The sequence below is a fragment of the Microplitis demolitor genome, chromosome 3 (assembly GCF_026212275.2).
Source record: "Microplitis demolitor isolate Queensland-Clemson2020A chromosome 3, iyMicDemo2.1a, whole genome shotgun sequence".
In the NCBI taxonomy this organism is placed as follows: Eukaryota; Metazoa; Arthropoda; class Insecta; order Hymenoptera; family Braconidae; genus Microplitis; species Microplitis demolitor.
The window spans coordinates 5,657,055-5,675,138 of NC_068547.1; the positions used below are offsets into that span (position 1 = coordinate 5,657,055).

The 18,084-nt window shown below is 35.2% G+C and overlaps 1 protein-coding gene across 2 annotated transcripts; it reads left to right on the forward strand.

The window, feature by feature from the left end:
- The first annotated feature begins 687 nt into the window (after positions 1 to 687).
- On the forward strand, positions 688 to 14,023 carry LOC103580735 (uncharacterized). Of its 2 annotated transcripts, XM_014440601.2 has the most exons (7): positions 688 to 775; positions 861 to 1,265; positions 1,455 to 1,576; positions 3,605 to 5,154; positions 8,279 to 8,442; positions 10,707 to 10,891; positions 11,075 to 14,023. In XM_014440601.2, exons 4-7 carry the CDS (start codon positions 4,643 to 4,645, stop codon positions 11,375 to 11,377), a joined length of 1,164 nt encoding a protein of 387 aa, XP_014296087.1. In that variant the 5' UTR covers positions 688 to 775; positions 861 to 1,265; positions 1,455 to 1,576; positions 3,605 to 4,642; the 3' UTR covers positions 11,378 to 14,023. The 2 variants fall into 2 exon arrangements, with proteins under 2 accessions (XP_014296087.1, XP_053593477.1); XM_053737502.1 differs by having other exon boundaries at positions 861 to 1,576.
- The last annotated feature ends 4,061 nt before the right edge of the window (positions 14,024 to 18,084 follow it).

Here is an 18,084-nt window from a genome sequence, read left to right on the forward strand (position 1 = left end):
TTTATTTTATTAAAAAAATTTTTCAATTTTATTGACAATCGAAATCAATTTTTCTATACTTAAATTCCAATTATTCACTTAATTAATTACTGTGTCCATGTAATTTATTTCTACAGTATTTAAAATTTATAATAAAAATAATATATATTTAATATAAGCAACGGATAACTCTCAAATTCCTGTGGACATTTAACCACATGAAAGTCTGTCACTTGGGCGTATCATCCTTTCTACACAGTAACAAGACCAAGTGCTCAAGAAATACGATCGGAGAAACCTGGTCTTGTAACACCACCAGCAGCAGCAGCTAACATATACATATGCATATACATTTACAAATACAAATTTTTATCTTATATGGATTATATTATATACGACATATGAGGGTGAGTTAATATTTATACGGCAGCCGACTACGAGGACGTATCGTGTAACAAGGCTTGAAAACGTCCGGTTTCAAATTTCAAACAATCGGCGCCATTATTAAGTGCGCATGCGCAGTTACTTGGATTTCAATGGCGTCGCAAGGCGGGGAACTATCAAACAACCAAATAACTTAACAAAACAATATATATATATATATATATATATATATATATATATATATATATATATATATATATATATATATATATATATATATTATAAAAAAAAAAGAGGAGAAAGGACCTTTTGAGTCTAATCAATCTTCGGATGACTTCTTTGTTATCCAGGAAGAATAAAAAATAAAAATAGCAGACCTGAATCAAGAAATAATTGATTATAATTTAGTACAGTATGTAATATGTTTATTAAATGTTAACTTTGTTTCTTTAATTACAGAGAAAGTTTTAATGACAAATGTATAATTGCTTGTGTAGAGTTTGAATGGATGAAAAGGAGGCAAACAAAGACTAGAACGGAGGGTGGGTGCCAACAGCTGGTCCTATCCTGGGAGAGTACAGAGTATGGAGATGTTGCGTATCCTCGTACCGTTTAGCTGAACAGTGGGAGAGAAACTAGACTTTCAGTGCACACACGGTTTCTCGAGTGCCCGTAGTGGTGATCGTAGGCGCTGGCGTACACATTGCGCTGGTTTTGCTTTAGCTTTAGGCTTCTATCAGCTTTAGTATGTTGTTGTGCTTGTAGCGGTAGCATAGGCAGTAGTAACTCGGACACGGACAGTACGGACACAAACTCTGTTCTTAAATTTACGTGGAGCTGATCCTGGGACGCGCGTGCTCACTAAAAAAAATAATTATTGTTGTTATTATTATAACTATTGTGTAAGTAAACCGCGGTCGCGAGTTGATTAAAAATTGGAGTAGCATCCAGAGCGCAAACAGCGGGCGAGTCCACCTGTTAAGCCGCGAGGAAGCTGCTCCTCTTGTTTTGCAAGTGGTTACACGCGGTGTTTTTTTTGTTATTTATTTATTTATTATTTAAATTTAAAAGGACTCTTTTATCTTTACTAGGGAGAAGACTAACGGATTTAAAGTTTAAAATTAATAAAAGCTGCCGGATTACGGTATCGTAAAAAAAGACCAGGAATTAGTGGTGCCAGTGAGTTTACTAAGTGCTTGTTTTTTAAGAAAAGGTGTGCATTTATAATTATTTAATATTTATATTTTTATATTTTAAGGTGGATTATTTACACTAAAAAATCGGGAGTCAATTCGGAGTGAATATTAATTTTATTTGAATCCGACTTTACTCTGTCACTCGAAGTAAATACTGAGTTTTTTTTCGAGTGATTTCGGAGTTTGAATTTTTTTTCAATTCGCACCCACTCCGATCTGGAGTTTGAATTTTAAAATAAAGTTCCCTCCGAAGTGAATTTCACTTCGAGGGGATGAAATAAAAACAAATCACTCCAGATTAAATCAGCGTTCACTCAGTAAATTTTTTACAGTTTGTATCTCTATTGTTGTTATTATTATTTGAATCATTGGATGAGGAAAAAACAGGAGCTGGTCCCGGTGTCACGACTTTCACATTAACAGGACGTCGATATTATTAATAAAAAGTGTGCCAGTAATTTAATGTCACCGCGTGGGGTATTTCCGTATGTACGATATAATCTATGGGGATCTATGACGCACGTCGTTAGGTCGAGGTCGTGAGATTCACCTATCATTTATTACGAGAGTATAAAAATGTGATATAGATAACAGTTGAGCTTATCATCAAGGCGCGTGTGGGCAGATTAATGCAGCTGATTGATCAGAAGCTGGGAAGAGATCCCACGGGCTAAGACTCGCTACCGCGTTGATTGGTTCACCTTTCATGATCCTTCCGATCGATAGATAACTTTTTTCGGATCTCCCTATCCACCTTTTGTGTTTACGTATTTTATAATTTCTCTGACGCAGGGTTTTATTTATAAAAAGTATTGCGCATTAGCAACTGGGGGATAATTAAGGACGGGAATAAAATGAAAGAGCGACTAACGTTGAGCAAAGCTGAGGAGGATACAATCGCGTGGGATAATTTAAAGTTGCGGCTGAGTAGAGCGGGCGAGCAGTAAGTCCGGTGACGGTGGTGTGTACCGCGATAGTACCGTTTGTCAAAACGGTCGACCACAAGAGAGAGAACGAGGACTACGACGACAACAACGCAGGTAAACTTGAGCGTAAACGCTTCCGTACAGTTAGCTCGTTTTATTTTTTACGTGCGGGACATTCGTTGAGTCGTTTAATTTTTAGTAGGACATGCATATCGGTATTAGTTGTCGTTGAAGGAAAACTAGATAATTTATGTTGATTCGAATATATACACAGAAAAAAAAATATAGGCTGAAAGTAAATATTTTGGATTCAAGAAACTTTTTTTTAAAGCCTCAATTTTCTTGAATAGTAGAAATTTCCTCTGACCGAGGCATATTTTGTTGGTTCAAGAAAATTTTGAATTGGATCCCGAAAACATTCATCTTCCAGAATATTTTTTTTATTCAAAAACTTTTTTTTTTGTGTACGAAAAATAAAAATTGTTTAATAATTTTTTACATATAAAAAGTTAATATTCTAAATTTGATCCAATTTTTGAATTCAAATCGAATGATTTCAAAATACATAGAAAAAGTTCTGACTCGTGGTAAATATTCTTGATTCAATAAATTTTTTTGAAAATTTAAATTTTCTGGGATAAAGTAAAAATTTCCGTATCAAAACAAATTCTCATGGCTGAAGAAAATCTCGATAGCTTTTCTCTGTGTGGAATTGAATTTAGTAAATAGTGAATAAAAAAATTTAATAAATTTTTTAATCAAGAAGTATATTGGAATTCCTATTCTATGCAATGAGGACAGGAAATGAAGGGATGGATCGTTTTAAGACGCGTGATAGCATGTGGAATTTAATTCGCCGTGTATCGATCGACCTAGCGGGGGACCTTTAATTGCACTCTGGGGCAAACGGAGTTATGAGAAATATAAATAGGAGTAAGTATAAGTTTAAGTAGAAATAGCGTTAGTGCTGGATGTGGAGTAATAAAATACGTGCGGTATTATGTACATCCAGTTTGTTAATCATAGTTGTTATTGTTGTTGTTATTATAATCATTATCATGATCATAAAAGAGTGGTTCTCGTATGAGCGAATGCTAAATGTGCACTTTTCATTTTCAGACCGGGCATACGTGACCGGTTAACCAGAGCTGAAACGGTGCTTTCATTGGGGGGCACTTGCAGCTGACGTTTCAGCTAAGAAGACAAAGTTAATACAAAGAAGATAAAGACAAAGACCAGTACCAGGACCAAGACCAAGACCAAGACCAAGAAAATAATAAAAAGAAGAAATAAAGACAGGGACTAGTCCGAGAAACTTAATAAAGTTTTAACGAGTTGCATTGATGCTAGTGAATGGAAAACAACAGCAGAAATATCTTTTAAAATCTAAAACAACAGTCATCAAATAGTCTGTTGTGTTGGATACTCGGAGTACTGAGCGATAGTTTTAAGAGTTTATTTTACTGGAAAACGCTCGTGCCAAAGACAAAAAGAAATCTTAGCATGGTTGAGTAATTGTCACGGGAGACCGATATAACTTGAGGCGCGAAAAATATTGTAATAATAATAATAACAGTAATAACAAAGTGAGAAATAAGAAATACGTCATAGCCAAGACGACGAAATATCTTTCCTTTGTATTCGATTTTCTTTAATCGTATTGTGAAAAATAAAAAGACGAAATACAAAAAAAGGTACAAAATTCTTTATGAGTGACAGTAGTCCATGAGCGATAGTTGGAGCAAGTCTTCAGAGGTACCTACGATCAAAGGCCTGCGATCCTCGTGGTGCGATCCTACGAGGGAACAAAGGAGCTGCCAGCAGCAGCAACATCAGGCTCGACGGAGCGAGCGAGCGAGTGAAAGAGAAACGCGACTGATGCAAGGAGTGTAGGCAAGAAGGCGTGTAAAGTAACAACTGATGCTCCTGGTGCATGGGAAAGAAGAAGACAGCCTCGAAGAAAGAAAAAAGGGGAGAGCGGACGATCTAAGGGACGTGTGTAGTAGATTTTAGTGTTGTGTTAAAGACATATATATATATATATGTATGTATATATATTTATACTGGCAAACACATTGAGAAAATAACTCAACGGTGAAGGGGAGAACGACAAAGAGGGAGCACGTTGCCGTGGAGACCGATGTTCAGGGCCGTACAATGGCCGGGGCGCTGTCCGAGAACGCCCCGAGACCCGTGAGCGTCGTCACCGTCGACGGAGGTGCTCCGCAAACCGTCGAGTCGCCACCAGAGACGACTCCAGAAGTAATACAAGACAGGAACAATCACCAGCACCAACAACAGCATGTCCTTCAGCGTGAAACGTCACGTTGTTTCGCGTCAACGGAGGCGCAAACAGACATGGGATTGACTCCTCGTGTTGAGGGAGTTAATCCAAGTAATGGAGGTGATGATCTCAGGGACGCTCGGAGACGAGAGAGACGAGTGAGGCGACATCACCGCAGGGCCATGAGGAGTTGTTCGATGCCACCGACGTATCCCGGGGGACCTGGATGTGTGCAGACGAACGCAGGTGTTGGAACTGCGCCAGGAATTCCTCTAGTGCCGTCCGTGGGTGGTTTCCTGCACCCCCCGCCACCTCACTTGGGTCTGAGGGGCCTCAGCTTGGGTCTGCCGTTTCCGGTCCCAGCAAGCGTGTCCGCCTTTGGCAGGTCAGTTAGCTCAACTTAGCCATTTATTTAACTTTATTTTATTTTACTTTTTAACGCGACAGCCGAGTTCGACCTGAACGAGCCAATTATCTTTTTAAAATTCCACTGTTCTTTGACGAATTACTTGGATTTTTATCTTTTTTACTCAACATTATTTTGAAACAGGCCCATTGTCATTTATTATTATAAAGAAAAAGTTGCCTAGTATTCATATATATATGATCGCTGTATATATACACTGTGAGGCAATATTAGCAGTTGACTCTACACTCTGCGGGCACAAAACACACTAGCTGAGAATGAAACGCGTCCTTGGTAAGAGTTTTAAATCCAACACGTGTTCTTTTTTCTTTCTTTAATTTTTTAATTTTTTATTTTTCTTTAACTTTTTTGAGTTTCACTACGTCAGGTGTGTGATGAATGTACTCTTTTCTTCCTGTTCATTGAATCGTGCCTTGTATGTCAGGGAGAGACGTTAGTAGTGTGTACTCTATACTGTTACAAACAAACACACATATAGCAGCCAAGTACATATCCAGCATACACATTTATTATCATACTTGTATATACATATACATTTATATACATATATACATCGCATATCTATATCAACCAGCATAATCAGGGATTTATGAGAAAAATTCCCCAAGCGGAAGCGATGAATCGTCAGATTGCCAAGACAATGAACTAGAATTTTAGATTTCGTTCCTTGTGACGCGTGGTCTGTCACGATAACAATACCAAAAAAAACATTACATACGCACGTGTCATAAAAGACATTTCTGTGACTACAATTCTAAATTATAACCCGTAGATAATTGCTCCACTATCACTTTTTCATTTTAAAGAGTCCTTATAGTTAACGAGCGCAAGAGGAATTAATAAATAAATAAAGACTCGGGACTTTAATCTCTCTGACTCTTCGGTTTCTGTCTTTATATATTATATGCATACGCACGTACACATCGCACAAAGACTCGTTATGATTTTTCCGAGTACAAAAGTCTTTTACCCGGAGAAATTCAATAGTCCCTCTAATTACGATTCACCGAGGCGATAGTAGGCGCGGATTTCCCACGTGTCACTGGGTTACTATGTATTTTTTCCTCCAGGTAATGAGCAACAAGCCAGTTTGTTTGTTTTTTTTTTTATTCCTCCATTATTTCTTTTCATCTTTGTCCGTTCTAAAAAATAAACCAACTGTTCTACTATAACGTAACGTATTCTGCTTTTTTATTTTTTTTTAATGATTTTTTTTTCTACTATACTTATATCGGAATTCCATTTACTTTTATCAAAACCAAATCTCGTTATAACCCCCGAACATAATAATAAACCACTACTCTACGGTCGGAACTCGGACAAAAAAGCGAGTAAAGTTGGATATTCATGTTCGGGCGAGCGATCGCATTGCATATGCCAGTGGATCATGAGGCAGTAGTAATATAACATGGAGAATATATGTATATATTAGAAACATACGTGCAGGGGCACGTTATTCGGCGTCGTTTATATTATATATATCTCTCATGGTTAACTCTGTAAGCTCACGTACCGTTCGCGTTCATCAATTCCTAGCCCCTACGGATCAACTTCATTTTGTGAATCATTTCGATCCCCTTTGTACCAACTGGCCAATGGCCTGAATCGTTCAGCACGTGGACGGCAATAAATGACAGCGCGTTTGGAGTTTTAACTTGAATTATTTTCTGCAAGATAACGAACCCCCGAGTAAAGTAGACGGAGACAAAGATAAAAAATGAAATTGTACACAGAAAAAAAAGTCGCTAAAAAAATATCGAGTCGAGAAAATATTTTTGAAGATAAAATTTTTCGGGAGCAAGTCAAGATTTTTTTAAGTCGGAAAATTTGTCTTGGTCACAGGAAAATTTTTATGGAATCGAGAATATTTACTTTGAGTTGAGAATTTTTTTTTTCTGTGTACGTTGATATTGACATTAGGCGGAGCAGGATCGACGAAACTCGTGTTTGCAGACGACAAATTTGTTAAAACTCTTCTGGTGTATAGTGAGTTTCCGATACACACTCAATAACTCTAGCTCTGGAGCCTCCAGGTCTTTTCAACCCTAGTACAGAGCGAATAGCCCGTTAAACGGCGTTAGTTTCCCTTGGGGTAGCATACAACCCCCTACGGAAAATCGATAATTTATTGAAGTGCTCGGCCAAATGTGCTCGTTTTATATATCGAGCTGCTACTGTACTTTAATACTTCTCTCGGTCTCTTGCATTAACATTTTTCTCATGACGACTAGCCTCACTTAAATTTACGACACGACTTTAACAGCACCCGATAACAGATTCAATCGCCCTTTCTTTTTCCTTATTACGTATATATTTTTATTGCCCTCTCTCTGGCCCTGTCTCCGCTCTAGGGCAGCATTTAGACTCACACAAATATATACATATATCTATGATCTTATTTTCGACGTGGATTTTAAATTACGTCACACGTGATGCTGGTAGTTTAGTGTCGAGTTTAATTTTATTGAACACGTTTTGCCAGATTGCGAGGATCACGTTTTAGTATTTTATCGTGTAACGCGGAAACACCATCTGATTCTATATATTTCTAGCACTAGATCTACCTCAACATCTACTTATACATTAACATCCACAAATACTAATACTATTTATATATAATATATATATCTGAGAGCCTGAGAGAATACTGCACTTTCTATTCCGTTCGTCATTATCGTGAAGGCGTTTTTTTATTCGTTCTGTTAAATTTCTCTAGACATGAGTTACACTAATGTACATAAACCCATAGCCAGTGAGTAAACCCGATTGGTTGGTGGCTTTGAAATAGACAGCAACTCTGATAATTGCAGTTGTACTTGTAGTTGTTTAGTTTTAAATTAAACAGTTGTACATGTATATCTTCATGTACTGAGTCCGCTATTGCTCGTGTTAATGCATAGCGCTGTATATAATAATCTTTTGATGGCGACTACGACAACCAAGACCGAGACCAAGACCAAGACCAAGAGCAAGACTGTGACTATAAGATACTAGTCGTAGTTAAACTAAAACGATACGAGAAGTCTGTGTCAGTGGGTCAGTGTTCTATACTCACTCAAGTCTGTTATTTCTTGTATTACAGAGACGCAGTGCCGAAGCAGTGTTGCGGACTGGGTTCACCTCCCGTTCGCTGGTCCATTCTTGGTGTGGGTATTGTGGGCCTTGTTTGTGCAGCAGCGGGGGCTTTACTTGGCGCCCTGAGGGCAACCGGTCGGGACCACATTGCCGTCTCGTTGCTTATGATTGGTAAGACTTCATATCCATATATATATGTATATAAATATAAATACTGATTCAGTATCAACCTCTGGTAAAATTCATCTCACACCCAATGTGTCGATCTACTCTACAATAATTAATATCCAGCATAACGCTCCAGTACCCATCAGAGATGATACCTGCCAATGGACATATGATTCATGGACTGAGTGAAATTGATCTGGCAAGCTCGATAAAGTCCATCGCAGTTCAGGCAAATCTATTTCAGATTACGGTTTTGCGTATTTCTCAGGAGAGAGTACGAGAGTAGAGTAAGAGAAAGAGAGATTGCTACGATAGAGAGTTTCAATAATGTAATGTAGCAGTATCATTCTATCGAGAATACACGCCCATTTTCGTGACCCACTTGTGTCTTCATGACAAAAGCTATTTTGGATAAATTGTTCTCTAACATTAAACATCGAAATGCCGTGTCCATTTAAATCAACTTACTGATAGACAGCTGTCACTGCTCCATACTGTAATATCGGCTGTTCGATTTGGTTATCGATGACAAGACCTCGGTTCCAATGCGTGCATAAACAAATATAGAGATCAGCCTTGTCGGCTACTATTTACAAATAGTAAACTCGGTATTATATCTCTGTATTGTATACTATATTATTTTTTTTATGTGCACTCTTACATCATTCCTCTATCCTCCATCAATATTTCTTTGTTGGCTCGGAAAACCCATCAACTTATTACGTAACTTTGAATAATCGATTTAACTATTTAATTCTAGCTGCGTAGGATAGAACGTAAGTGCGACAATCCGATAATTAAATCCGTATTAATAGTTGAATAATGCACGGATAATTATGGATACTGATAGCCTTACAAATGAGGCGCACCTTGAGGAGCCAACAAAGAGACGGTTTGCAAACCAGCTGGAAAAAGCTTTAGTGATTTTCCATATTTAAATTAAGTCTCATCGTCCATGTCTATCCCATCCTACCGCGGTGCATATTGGCGTGTGTTGGTTCTCTACTTGAGATTATTCTTCAGCTCGTAACCAGTTTTACATTAAACATATGCCGTAGCATGCTTTAAGGTCGTACTTGCCGATCGGTCTTGAACAAAAAATCCATAATAAATAATAGCTTACAATCCATTTTACATTAATATGCAACAGCGTATAAATAGATAGCGTTCGAATAACTCATCACCCGACATCATTATTATCAATTATCAGTGAACCGGACTGAGCCTGAAACAATTGGCCCCTCCTACTGTTATTACACAGAATAATAAGCTTGTCATGGTATTATATGGGTATGGGATAAAATCAGGATTGAAGATGATGAATATGCGGGCCAGCCCGAGGATTTGATGCGGCCCTGGCTGCCAGGAGAAAGAGCAATTGAGTTTTAAAGTGAGAAAGAGAGGATGGAGTGCCGCTAGTGCCCTGGAGTACGATCTGAGTACAGCAGCAACAGCCGCTGGTCGGTCGGTCGTTCGTTGTCGGTTACTTTCTAAATGTCGGAATTATAACCTGCGACCCGTGTAGGAATACTCAGTCAGCCAACTCACAATGAAATGGCTTGAGCGCTCGATGAGTACCATCACCCACACTGTACTGCTCTCAATTAGTTTTGTTGAAGAAGGACTTTGCGCTGAAATGACGGGAATTTAATTCAATCAACACACTGTTGAGTCTACATTTAATATTTGTATGCGTACTCGTTGTAAAATCAGCAATAGCAGAATCAGCATGACGTTTCAACGAGATCGAAATGTTCCCTTGTATATATTATACTCCATCCAAGAGCTGTATCAACGTCTGGGTCTGCAGTAGGTTCGAGGACCTCAAACAAACTCACTCGTCAAATATATGTGTATATGTATAAATATATATATATATATTTTGCTGAATGCCGTAGCAAGTTTCTCAGTGGCATTTTGTAGATACATATGTAGCAGTCTAATGGCGGATGGAACAAAGCACGTCGGATATACGTCGGTATCTTTCAGTTGCGGTTGTATACCGGTGACTGGAATCATCCGAGTACACAAGCATCTACAGTGGAAGTAGTTCTCTCAGGGTTTTTAACTTTAAACAAGCTGGGATGTGTATTATAACAAAAAGAAAATGAAGATAAAAATAAAATATATGTGGACGGGAATTAAAATAAAAAATAATAATGGTAGTAAAAAAAAGTTGAAAGGGAGGGAATAAAAAAAAGTAGTACCTGGCTACCTTCATGGCTCTTCTCGGCAATTGGTACTCTAAGGATCACTTATCGTTGCAGGTATAGGAGTGGTCTTGCTGACGGTGAGCGGAGTAGCCTGGCGAGTGACCAGCCGAGAAAATTGCGGCAGCTTCTTCGGTTTCACGGGCATCTCGTCGAGGATTCCACCGGCGAGGCCGATGCATCCATACGCGGCCATGATCTATCCGGAATTCCAGTTCAGAACACCACCGCCGAGTTACCAGGTAGATAAATGGGTCGTTGAACGTGACAACTGTGCCCCTCATTATTCTTATACTTTTTTATTTATTTTCAATTTATTTTTATTCTCCCTTTAAACTTTTATTATTTTTCATACCTGCACTTATTACTGGTTACTACTAATAATAATAATGTATGACTAATTTGTCTTTTTTATATATCAATAGGCCAGTATGCAGGAGTACAGACTACGATTGTTGCTGCTGGACAGACTTCAACCTACCTCCTCACCACCTCCGACTTACAGATCCAATGCCGCGAGTATTATTGCCCCCTGCACAACGCGCGAGAGTCGACCACCTAGTTACTGTGGACGTGGCAATGTTACACCAAATGCGACACTTGCACCGTCGACTAAAAAAGACGCGAATCTTGTTAGAATTGTTCAAACAGAATCCGACCCGGTGATACTGAGTGGCGACCAAACACCACCGGTATCCACTGGCGTTGAGGTTCTCGCTCATCTCTAACAAATTTAATTTAGCACGCTAATGATAATTGAGAATTGATAATAATAATGGTATACTACTAATAATAATAATTTTAACAATTATAATAATAACAATAATGATAAAAAAGACAACAATGAGGATGTTGAGGATGACGATGATAATGATGAGGACAGCATCATCATCCATAATGGACGACACCAATTCCTAGGCAACGATTTCACGCTACGTTGTTCTTAACTCGTCGCTGCGCATTGTAGATATACTTCCGTTCTATAACACGTTGTCTTTTTCACCGTTCGTATGTATGTATGTATGTGTTAACTTCCGCCAGGAACATCCCAACGTTTTACGGCCCGTTGACAATATCACTCTGGTGATAAATCCACGTTGTGTGTCTTTTCCACCGTTATTTTGCTCTATTTGCACTAGAAAATAAATTGTTAAAGAATAAAACAAACGCTTTCATAATAATATTACCTAATGATGATAATACACTGAGAAAAAATCTTTTAGAATCATTGTATATTTTTATTACAAATTATGCTATTTAAAATTTTCAATCTAATAGAATTTTCGCGCGAAAATTTGAAGTTTCATTGAAAATAATTTTCTTAATCGAAGTAACCCAAAGCCGTTTATAAAATACGTCACGCAAAATTTTATGATACTAAAGTTGGCTGGTAATAATTTTTGGAATTTTTTCAAAACGATCAATAATAAAAAATAAAATTTTTTTGAAATTGCACTTGTAGTTTTTTAAATTTTCTATACGTGCATATTTTTAGTTCTTTTTTTTGTAATTGATTTGTTGTAAAAAAAACCGAAAATTGTTGATTGGCTGTTAACTTCAGGATCATAAAATTTTACCTTTGTACTCCCCCCCATTATGGCGGGAATATATACGTAGAAATATTTATATATTTACAAATATAAAATGAATGATTTTCTATCGTAACAAAAAAATAAAATTTTAAAAAAATCGAGAAAAATTGTCAAAATTTGATGACCTGCGAACGTCAAATAAATGTCCTTAGACCCCTTGTCACAGTAAACGACACCCCCTACCTCCCCTTAAGTGCGAACGTATTTTATAAACGACCCCAAGTTTATTTCAAGATATTTTGATTTTTTTTTTGCAGTGTAAATAAATTTTGATTTTCTTCTGTCAAGAAAATGATTCGCGCTAAATATGAAATTAATAATGCAATTGACATCGATTTGTTACTCGAAAAAATTTTGTTTTTATAAAAGTTATTTCTTTTCTAGTATAGCAAAAAATTATGCTTGGGAAAATAAAAAAATAAAAATGCGAGGGAAAAAAGGTCCGGTTGTTTGTTTTTCGTGTGGTTGGCTTTTGTTTGCTAAAAGATTTAAAAAAAAAGTAAAACAACCACTAGCCCTTGTCCCTTGTCTGTTGTATATATGTTTAATTTTGAGCGTGTCATTCAACCGCGAGCATTTCTCTTCTCACACACCAGACCAGACATTCGTTACACTCGGACGGGCTTTGCGATCGACTGCTCGATATACAGCCAATATTGATTAACGTCTCGTGAAATAGCTTGACGTGTAACGTGTAAAATTTCAATGTAATTTACGTAAATACTATCAGCTGTAGCTTCCTCTGCGTACCAATTTACTGCCCGTTTTAAAATATATATAAATAATAATAAAATCTAATTATAAAAGTTAATTATTTTATTTAATACGGTTAAAGGTTGCAGATAAAAAAATAGAAAGATATATATTTATATATAAATATTAAATTATTACGAGTTGATAAATATGGGTAAATGGAAGCTCGGTGCAATTAAAAAGCGTGAAGAGTCTATTTCACACACGATATATATGTGTCCAAGTGTAATCATTTAAATTGTAATTACGAGTTCGCTCGTTGTGCAGATATCCGTAGAACGCTCTCGTCCTCTCGATTTTAAACTCAACTTTCTTTGAAATAAATAAATATAAATATATATATTTTATTAAAATACTGTAGATAGTGTAGATCAAATTGATGATGATAATAATTAAAAATAATAAGAGCGCACATTGCCAAAAGTGTTACTATTTTTTTTTCTTTTTTTAATTAAATGTCTCGTGAGAATAATTCACCGAGAATCGCTGTCTCACGTTCAGTAATAGATTCTCGATTACGGATCGATTGCAACACGACGAATACTTGTGATGAAAAGGCGGCATCAGTGTCAAGTGGCCATTTTAATTCTTGTGTAGGCGACACTAGTAGATACTTATAATTATAATGGTAATGATAATAATAGTAGTGTGTAATAAGAAGAACGAAAGACTTGGAAATTGGCGAAAGGATTGTTTTCTTGTTTGCTGTTTAGTGTTGAGAGCGATTACGGGACTTATGAGGACGAGAATGCTAAAGATTGCTGTGCGAAAAGGCTCGAAGGACCACTCTGTCATAATGACTCTGAAGTTAGCAGGCAATTAAAAATTTTAGATTTTTTAAATTTAATTTAAAAAAAAAAAAAAAAAAAAAGTATGCACATGTAGGAAATTAAAAAAACTATAGGTGCAAATTTTTTAAATATATATATATATTTTTTTTTAATTTATCATTTTTAGAAAAATCAAAAAATTATTAGACCTCGGCTAATTTCATTAACATGCTGTCAGAAAAATTATTCTCGTTTAAAATGCTATGATGTTATTTTTTTTAAAGTATATATATATATATATATATATATATATATATATATATATATATTATTAGGCCTCGGGTAACCTCATATCCAGCTAAATTAGTCGAATTCAAATTCAAATTCAAATTTTTTCAATTTTTCAAACGAACTGAAATATAAATTTTGGCGACGAGATAAATCTCAAGACCTCACTTTGTGTGTGAAAAATTCTTTCGGTTCCACTGGGATTCGAATCCAAGTTTCTGGCCAGTGGTCAAGTTTGAAAGGCTTACGCCTGAGACCAGCTGTGTTGTCATAGTAAAGCCAGACTATGTTGGCCACCCGTCGAAAATTAAAATAAACATCCAAAAATTACTATGCCCATAGTAGAATTTCCAATGGTTAGTAATTAGTGCTACACTTGTTAATTTTATGATGGCCATAGTATTTTTTGCATGTTTTTTTTTAAATTTCCATCAAGTGGTCAACATGGTCCGGGTCTACTATGACACCATAGCATTTAAAACGGGAATAATTTCTCCGTCTAATTATTTAATGACAGAGTTGTAGAGGGACTTTAATCAACGGTGCTGTTTGCTGGAACTAATATGTATATGTATATTATTAATTACTTGAGAACGGAAGGAAAATAGTTAGATGACATTGTATTCGCTTGAGGCCGTTATTGGAATTGTTTTTCCAAGTGCCTGGTCTCAATGACGGCTACTGGAATATATTAAATGTGTATTATTTAAAAGTTAAATAAGCTGATAAATTGTCAACGACAATGACGATAATATATATAAAATATATATATAAATGATTATTTTTGTAAAAGTTGTGAGAGAGGATTTAAAGGATTGAAAGAATTAGTAGAGTAGACTTTTGCGCTATTAATTAATAACTTCAGATTAATATTAATTAATAATTGATATTATTAGTTCTCTCTTGCGACTGTAAATTAATATTCGGGTAATAACAATATTTGTTGCCAAAAGTAAATCGTAAAAAAAAAAAATAAAAAAGATACTTTGTATTTAACTCGCAGTGATTCGTGATAAAAATGATTGATAGGTAATTAAGTAATTGATCGATTAAATAGCTGTTTAATAATGTAGACGAATTTGTATATTGACAAAAAATGTTCGAAATATATATTTATCTTACTAGTCATGAACTTTTATTAACATATGTACACCTGCACCTACTTCTTTGATATACTTTCTGTTCTTATTTGCTGCGGTTGTGAATAAAAAAAAATCTGGGGTAAGGAATATGATTTAAATTAGTTTTAGCGGAGTATGATTTCACATTTTTTAGCCAGCAGGTCAATTTTGAATGAGTAAAATTCTTCTGCAGTTTAAATATGAAAGAATGCTTGTGAAATCTGTCTTTAAGTTTCAATGGTAATTTTTATGGTAAATAGTTCTTAGTAATTGGAATTGTAAAATAAATTATGCATATGAGATACTACTGGACTATGATCAGTGGTTTCAAATAATTTATAGTTTTATTTATGAGTCAAAAGGTCTTTTTATGTCTAATTATTGCGTTGATTTATCGTGAGTCGCTTGAATTGTATTATTTGTCGGTATGTTAGTGGAAGGTTAACTCTGCGAAAACTTTCAGGAGCTGGCACTTGACATCTTATGGTACTAAAAAACAGCTAATTGCCAAGTTGACGTCAATCTGTTGCCGCAATATGACGTCAAAAATATGATCACTTGATGACAAATTTCTTTATTGACTTGTTACTAGATTTATCATCAGAAAATCGTGATTGATTTGATATATTTGTAACCGTTGGCTTTATTTTTCTAGAAAGTTGGCGTTGATTCACTGCCGCAACTTCTAGCTAAGCTGACACAGAAAATTTACTTCAGATTGATGTCAACATATAGCAAGCCAGTTCACTGTCAATTCAACTATCGGGTATCTCATTCCCGTCATGATCCCTTGCTGATAACTTTGCCATCAGCTGCGACATTGCCTTGTGTAGCTAAGAATTTTTTGCAGCCACACTCTAATGGTTAGACTTGATCAGAAAATTGGTGTCAATTAGTTGCAATCAAAATAACTACAACTTTACCCTTAGTAACTGTGGACTATAAATTGCTGTCAACTTGCTGAGAAAACAATGATGACAACTTACTATCAACATATGGGATGTCAACTTATTCACAAACTTGACATCTAGTTGCCAACTTATGAAGATGCCAATTCTTGTGTTCAACTTGACAACAACTTGTAGTAACGTTGTCGCACTTTCTGTCTGTTTGGATATCAGGGCAACCGTTTTCTACCCTCTAGATTATCTTTAGCCGATAACAGATCGCGATATCGAAAATTTAGATCAAATTTTTTTGTGTGGTCGACGTCTTGGTAACAGGAAGTCCATTTTTAAATAATATTTTAAAACGACTTTTCGTCGACATTTTCAATTAAAAAGTCATCCAACAGAAAACAGTAATGAATCTTTCAGTCAATATTTTCACTTACTCAGAATCTATTTATAGTTTTAGTCATTTTTTTGAAATGGAATAAATATTAATTTAATATGAGACCAAGACGTTGAAATATTGTTAAAATTTATTGAGAAATATATAAAGATATAAATGTTTAACTTGAAAAGTGTATAATTAAAAAAATAAAGTGAACAGGATGAAGAATGAAGTAGCGGAGATCTCATTGTGGAAGTTCTATTCGCATTTCGCCAGAAAGAACACGGCGATTTTTCACAAACGAGAAATAGTTTCTCTTATCTCTGGCCGCCCACTGCATTTCTCTTCTCGCGATTACGCTCCGTTCGCGGGGTAATTCAGCTACGAAAATCTTGATTTACTTATTCTTTATTACCATCATACTTTTACTACTACCGTTATGCTTAATAACAAATGACTTATTGCTATTTACGCAAACAGTTATAAAGTAAAAGGAATCTTTAAAACAAGTACAATAAAAAAACAAATAAAAAGTTTGTTGTTAATTTCGATACATATATATCAAAATATTTTGATATATGTATTGTTCTTTATTTAATATAGTATTTATCTTATATAATTATTCTTACAATAAACGCATTTACAACCACTCGAGATATTTTTAAAGATATTTTTTATTCATTTACATTTATTTATTATTACAATATATATTTATTATCAATAAACTTTACTAGCTCCACTTCTTTGGCTTGTGGATATTTTTTTTTTTGACTGACGGTAGAATAAATTATTATCATAATATTACAATTTATCGTAATAATAATAATTATAGGTTTATAATATAAATATATTTATTTTTAAGCATACATCTGTACACGTACGGAAATTTATTTACATTTTATGATACCCACTGGCTCGCGAAACTTGCAAAAAATTTTAAGTATTCTATTAAAATTTTTTTATTTTTTTACCACAAAAATATGAAAAATAAAATATATATATATGCACAGAAAAAAAGGATTTATTAAAGAAAAAAATTTTTTACGTATTTCAAGAAAATTTTCATTTGACCTAAGAAATTTTTTGCATTATAAAATGAAAATAAAAATTTTCTTGGGTCAAAAAAAAAAATTTTCCATCAAGAATTTTTTTCTAATTCTAAGAAAACTTTTTTTACCCTAGAAAAATTTTCATTATAAAATGACAATACAAAATTTTCTTGTGTCAAGAAAAAATTTTCCCCTGTCTCAAGAAATTTTTTGTCTTTGATTCATAGTGCAAAATATTTCTTACACCAAGAAATCCTTTTTTTATGTATGTGTATGCATATATATATGTATATATAAAAGAAAAAAAAGTAAATTAAGTAAGTAGGTATTCTCTGTTGAGCGCGAATGCGCGAGTAAATGAAAAAAAGCTGTGGCAGTCGGGGATTGCAAGTCTCGCGAGGACGCAGATGGGAGTATAATATATAAGCATCTTTTATTTTACTCTCGTTCTCTCACAAAGTACATAACAGCGAGTAAGGACTCCAAGAGAGCGAGAGAGAGAGAGGAGAGAAAGAAAAAGACTGAGATGGACGTCGGCAGGGTAAAATGCGCGTGTTGTTTATATATATATATTTATATATAGATAT

Bases quoted from the DNA above. Each gene is read 5' to 3' on its own strand.
- LOC103580735 (XM_053737502.1), top strand. From the start codon at position 4,643: ATGGCCGGGGCGCTGTCCGAGAACGCCCCGAGACCCGTGAGCGTCGTC. The intron at 5,155-8,278 runs GTCAGTTAGCTC...CTTGTATTACAG, and splicing joins AGCGTGTCCGCCTTTGGCAG to AGACGCAGTGCCGAAGCAGT. The intron at 10,892-11,074 runs GTAGATAAATGG...ATATATCAATAG, and splicing joins CACCACCGCCGAGTTACCAG to GCCAGTATGCAGGAGTACAG.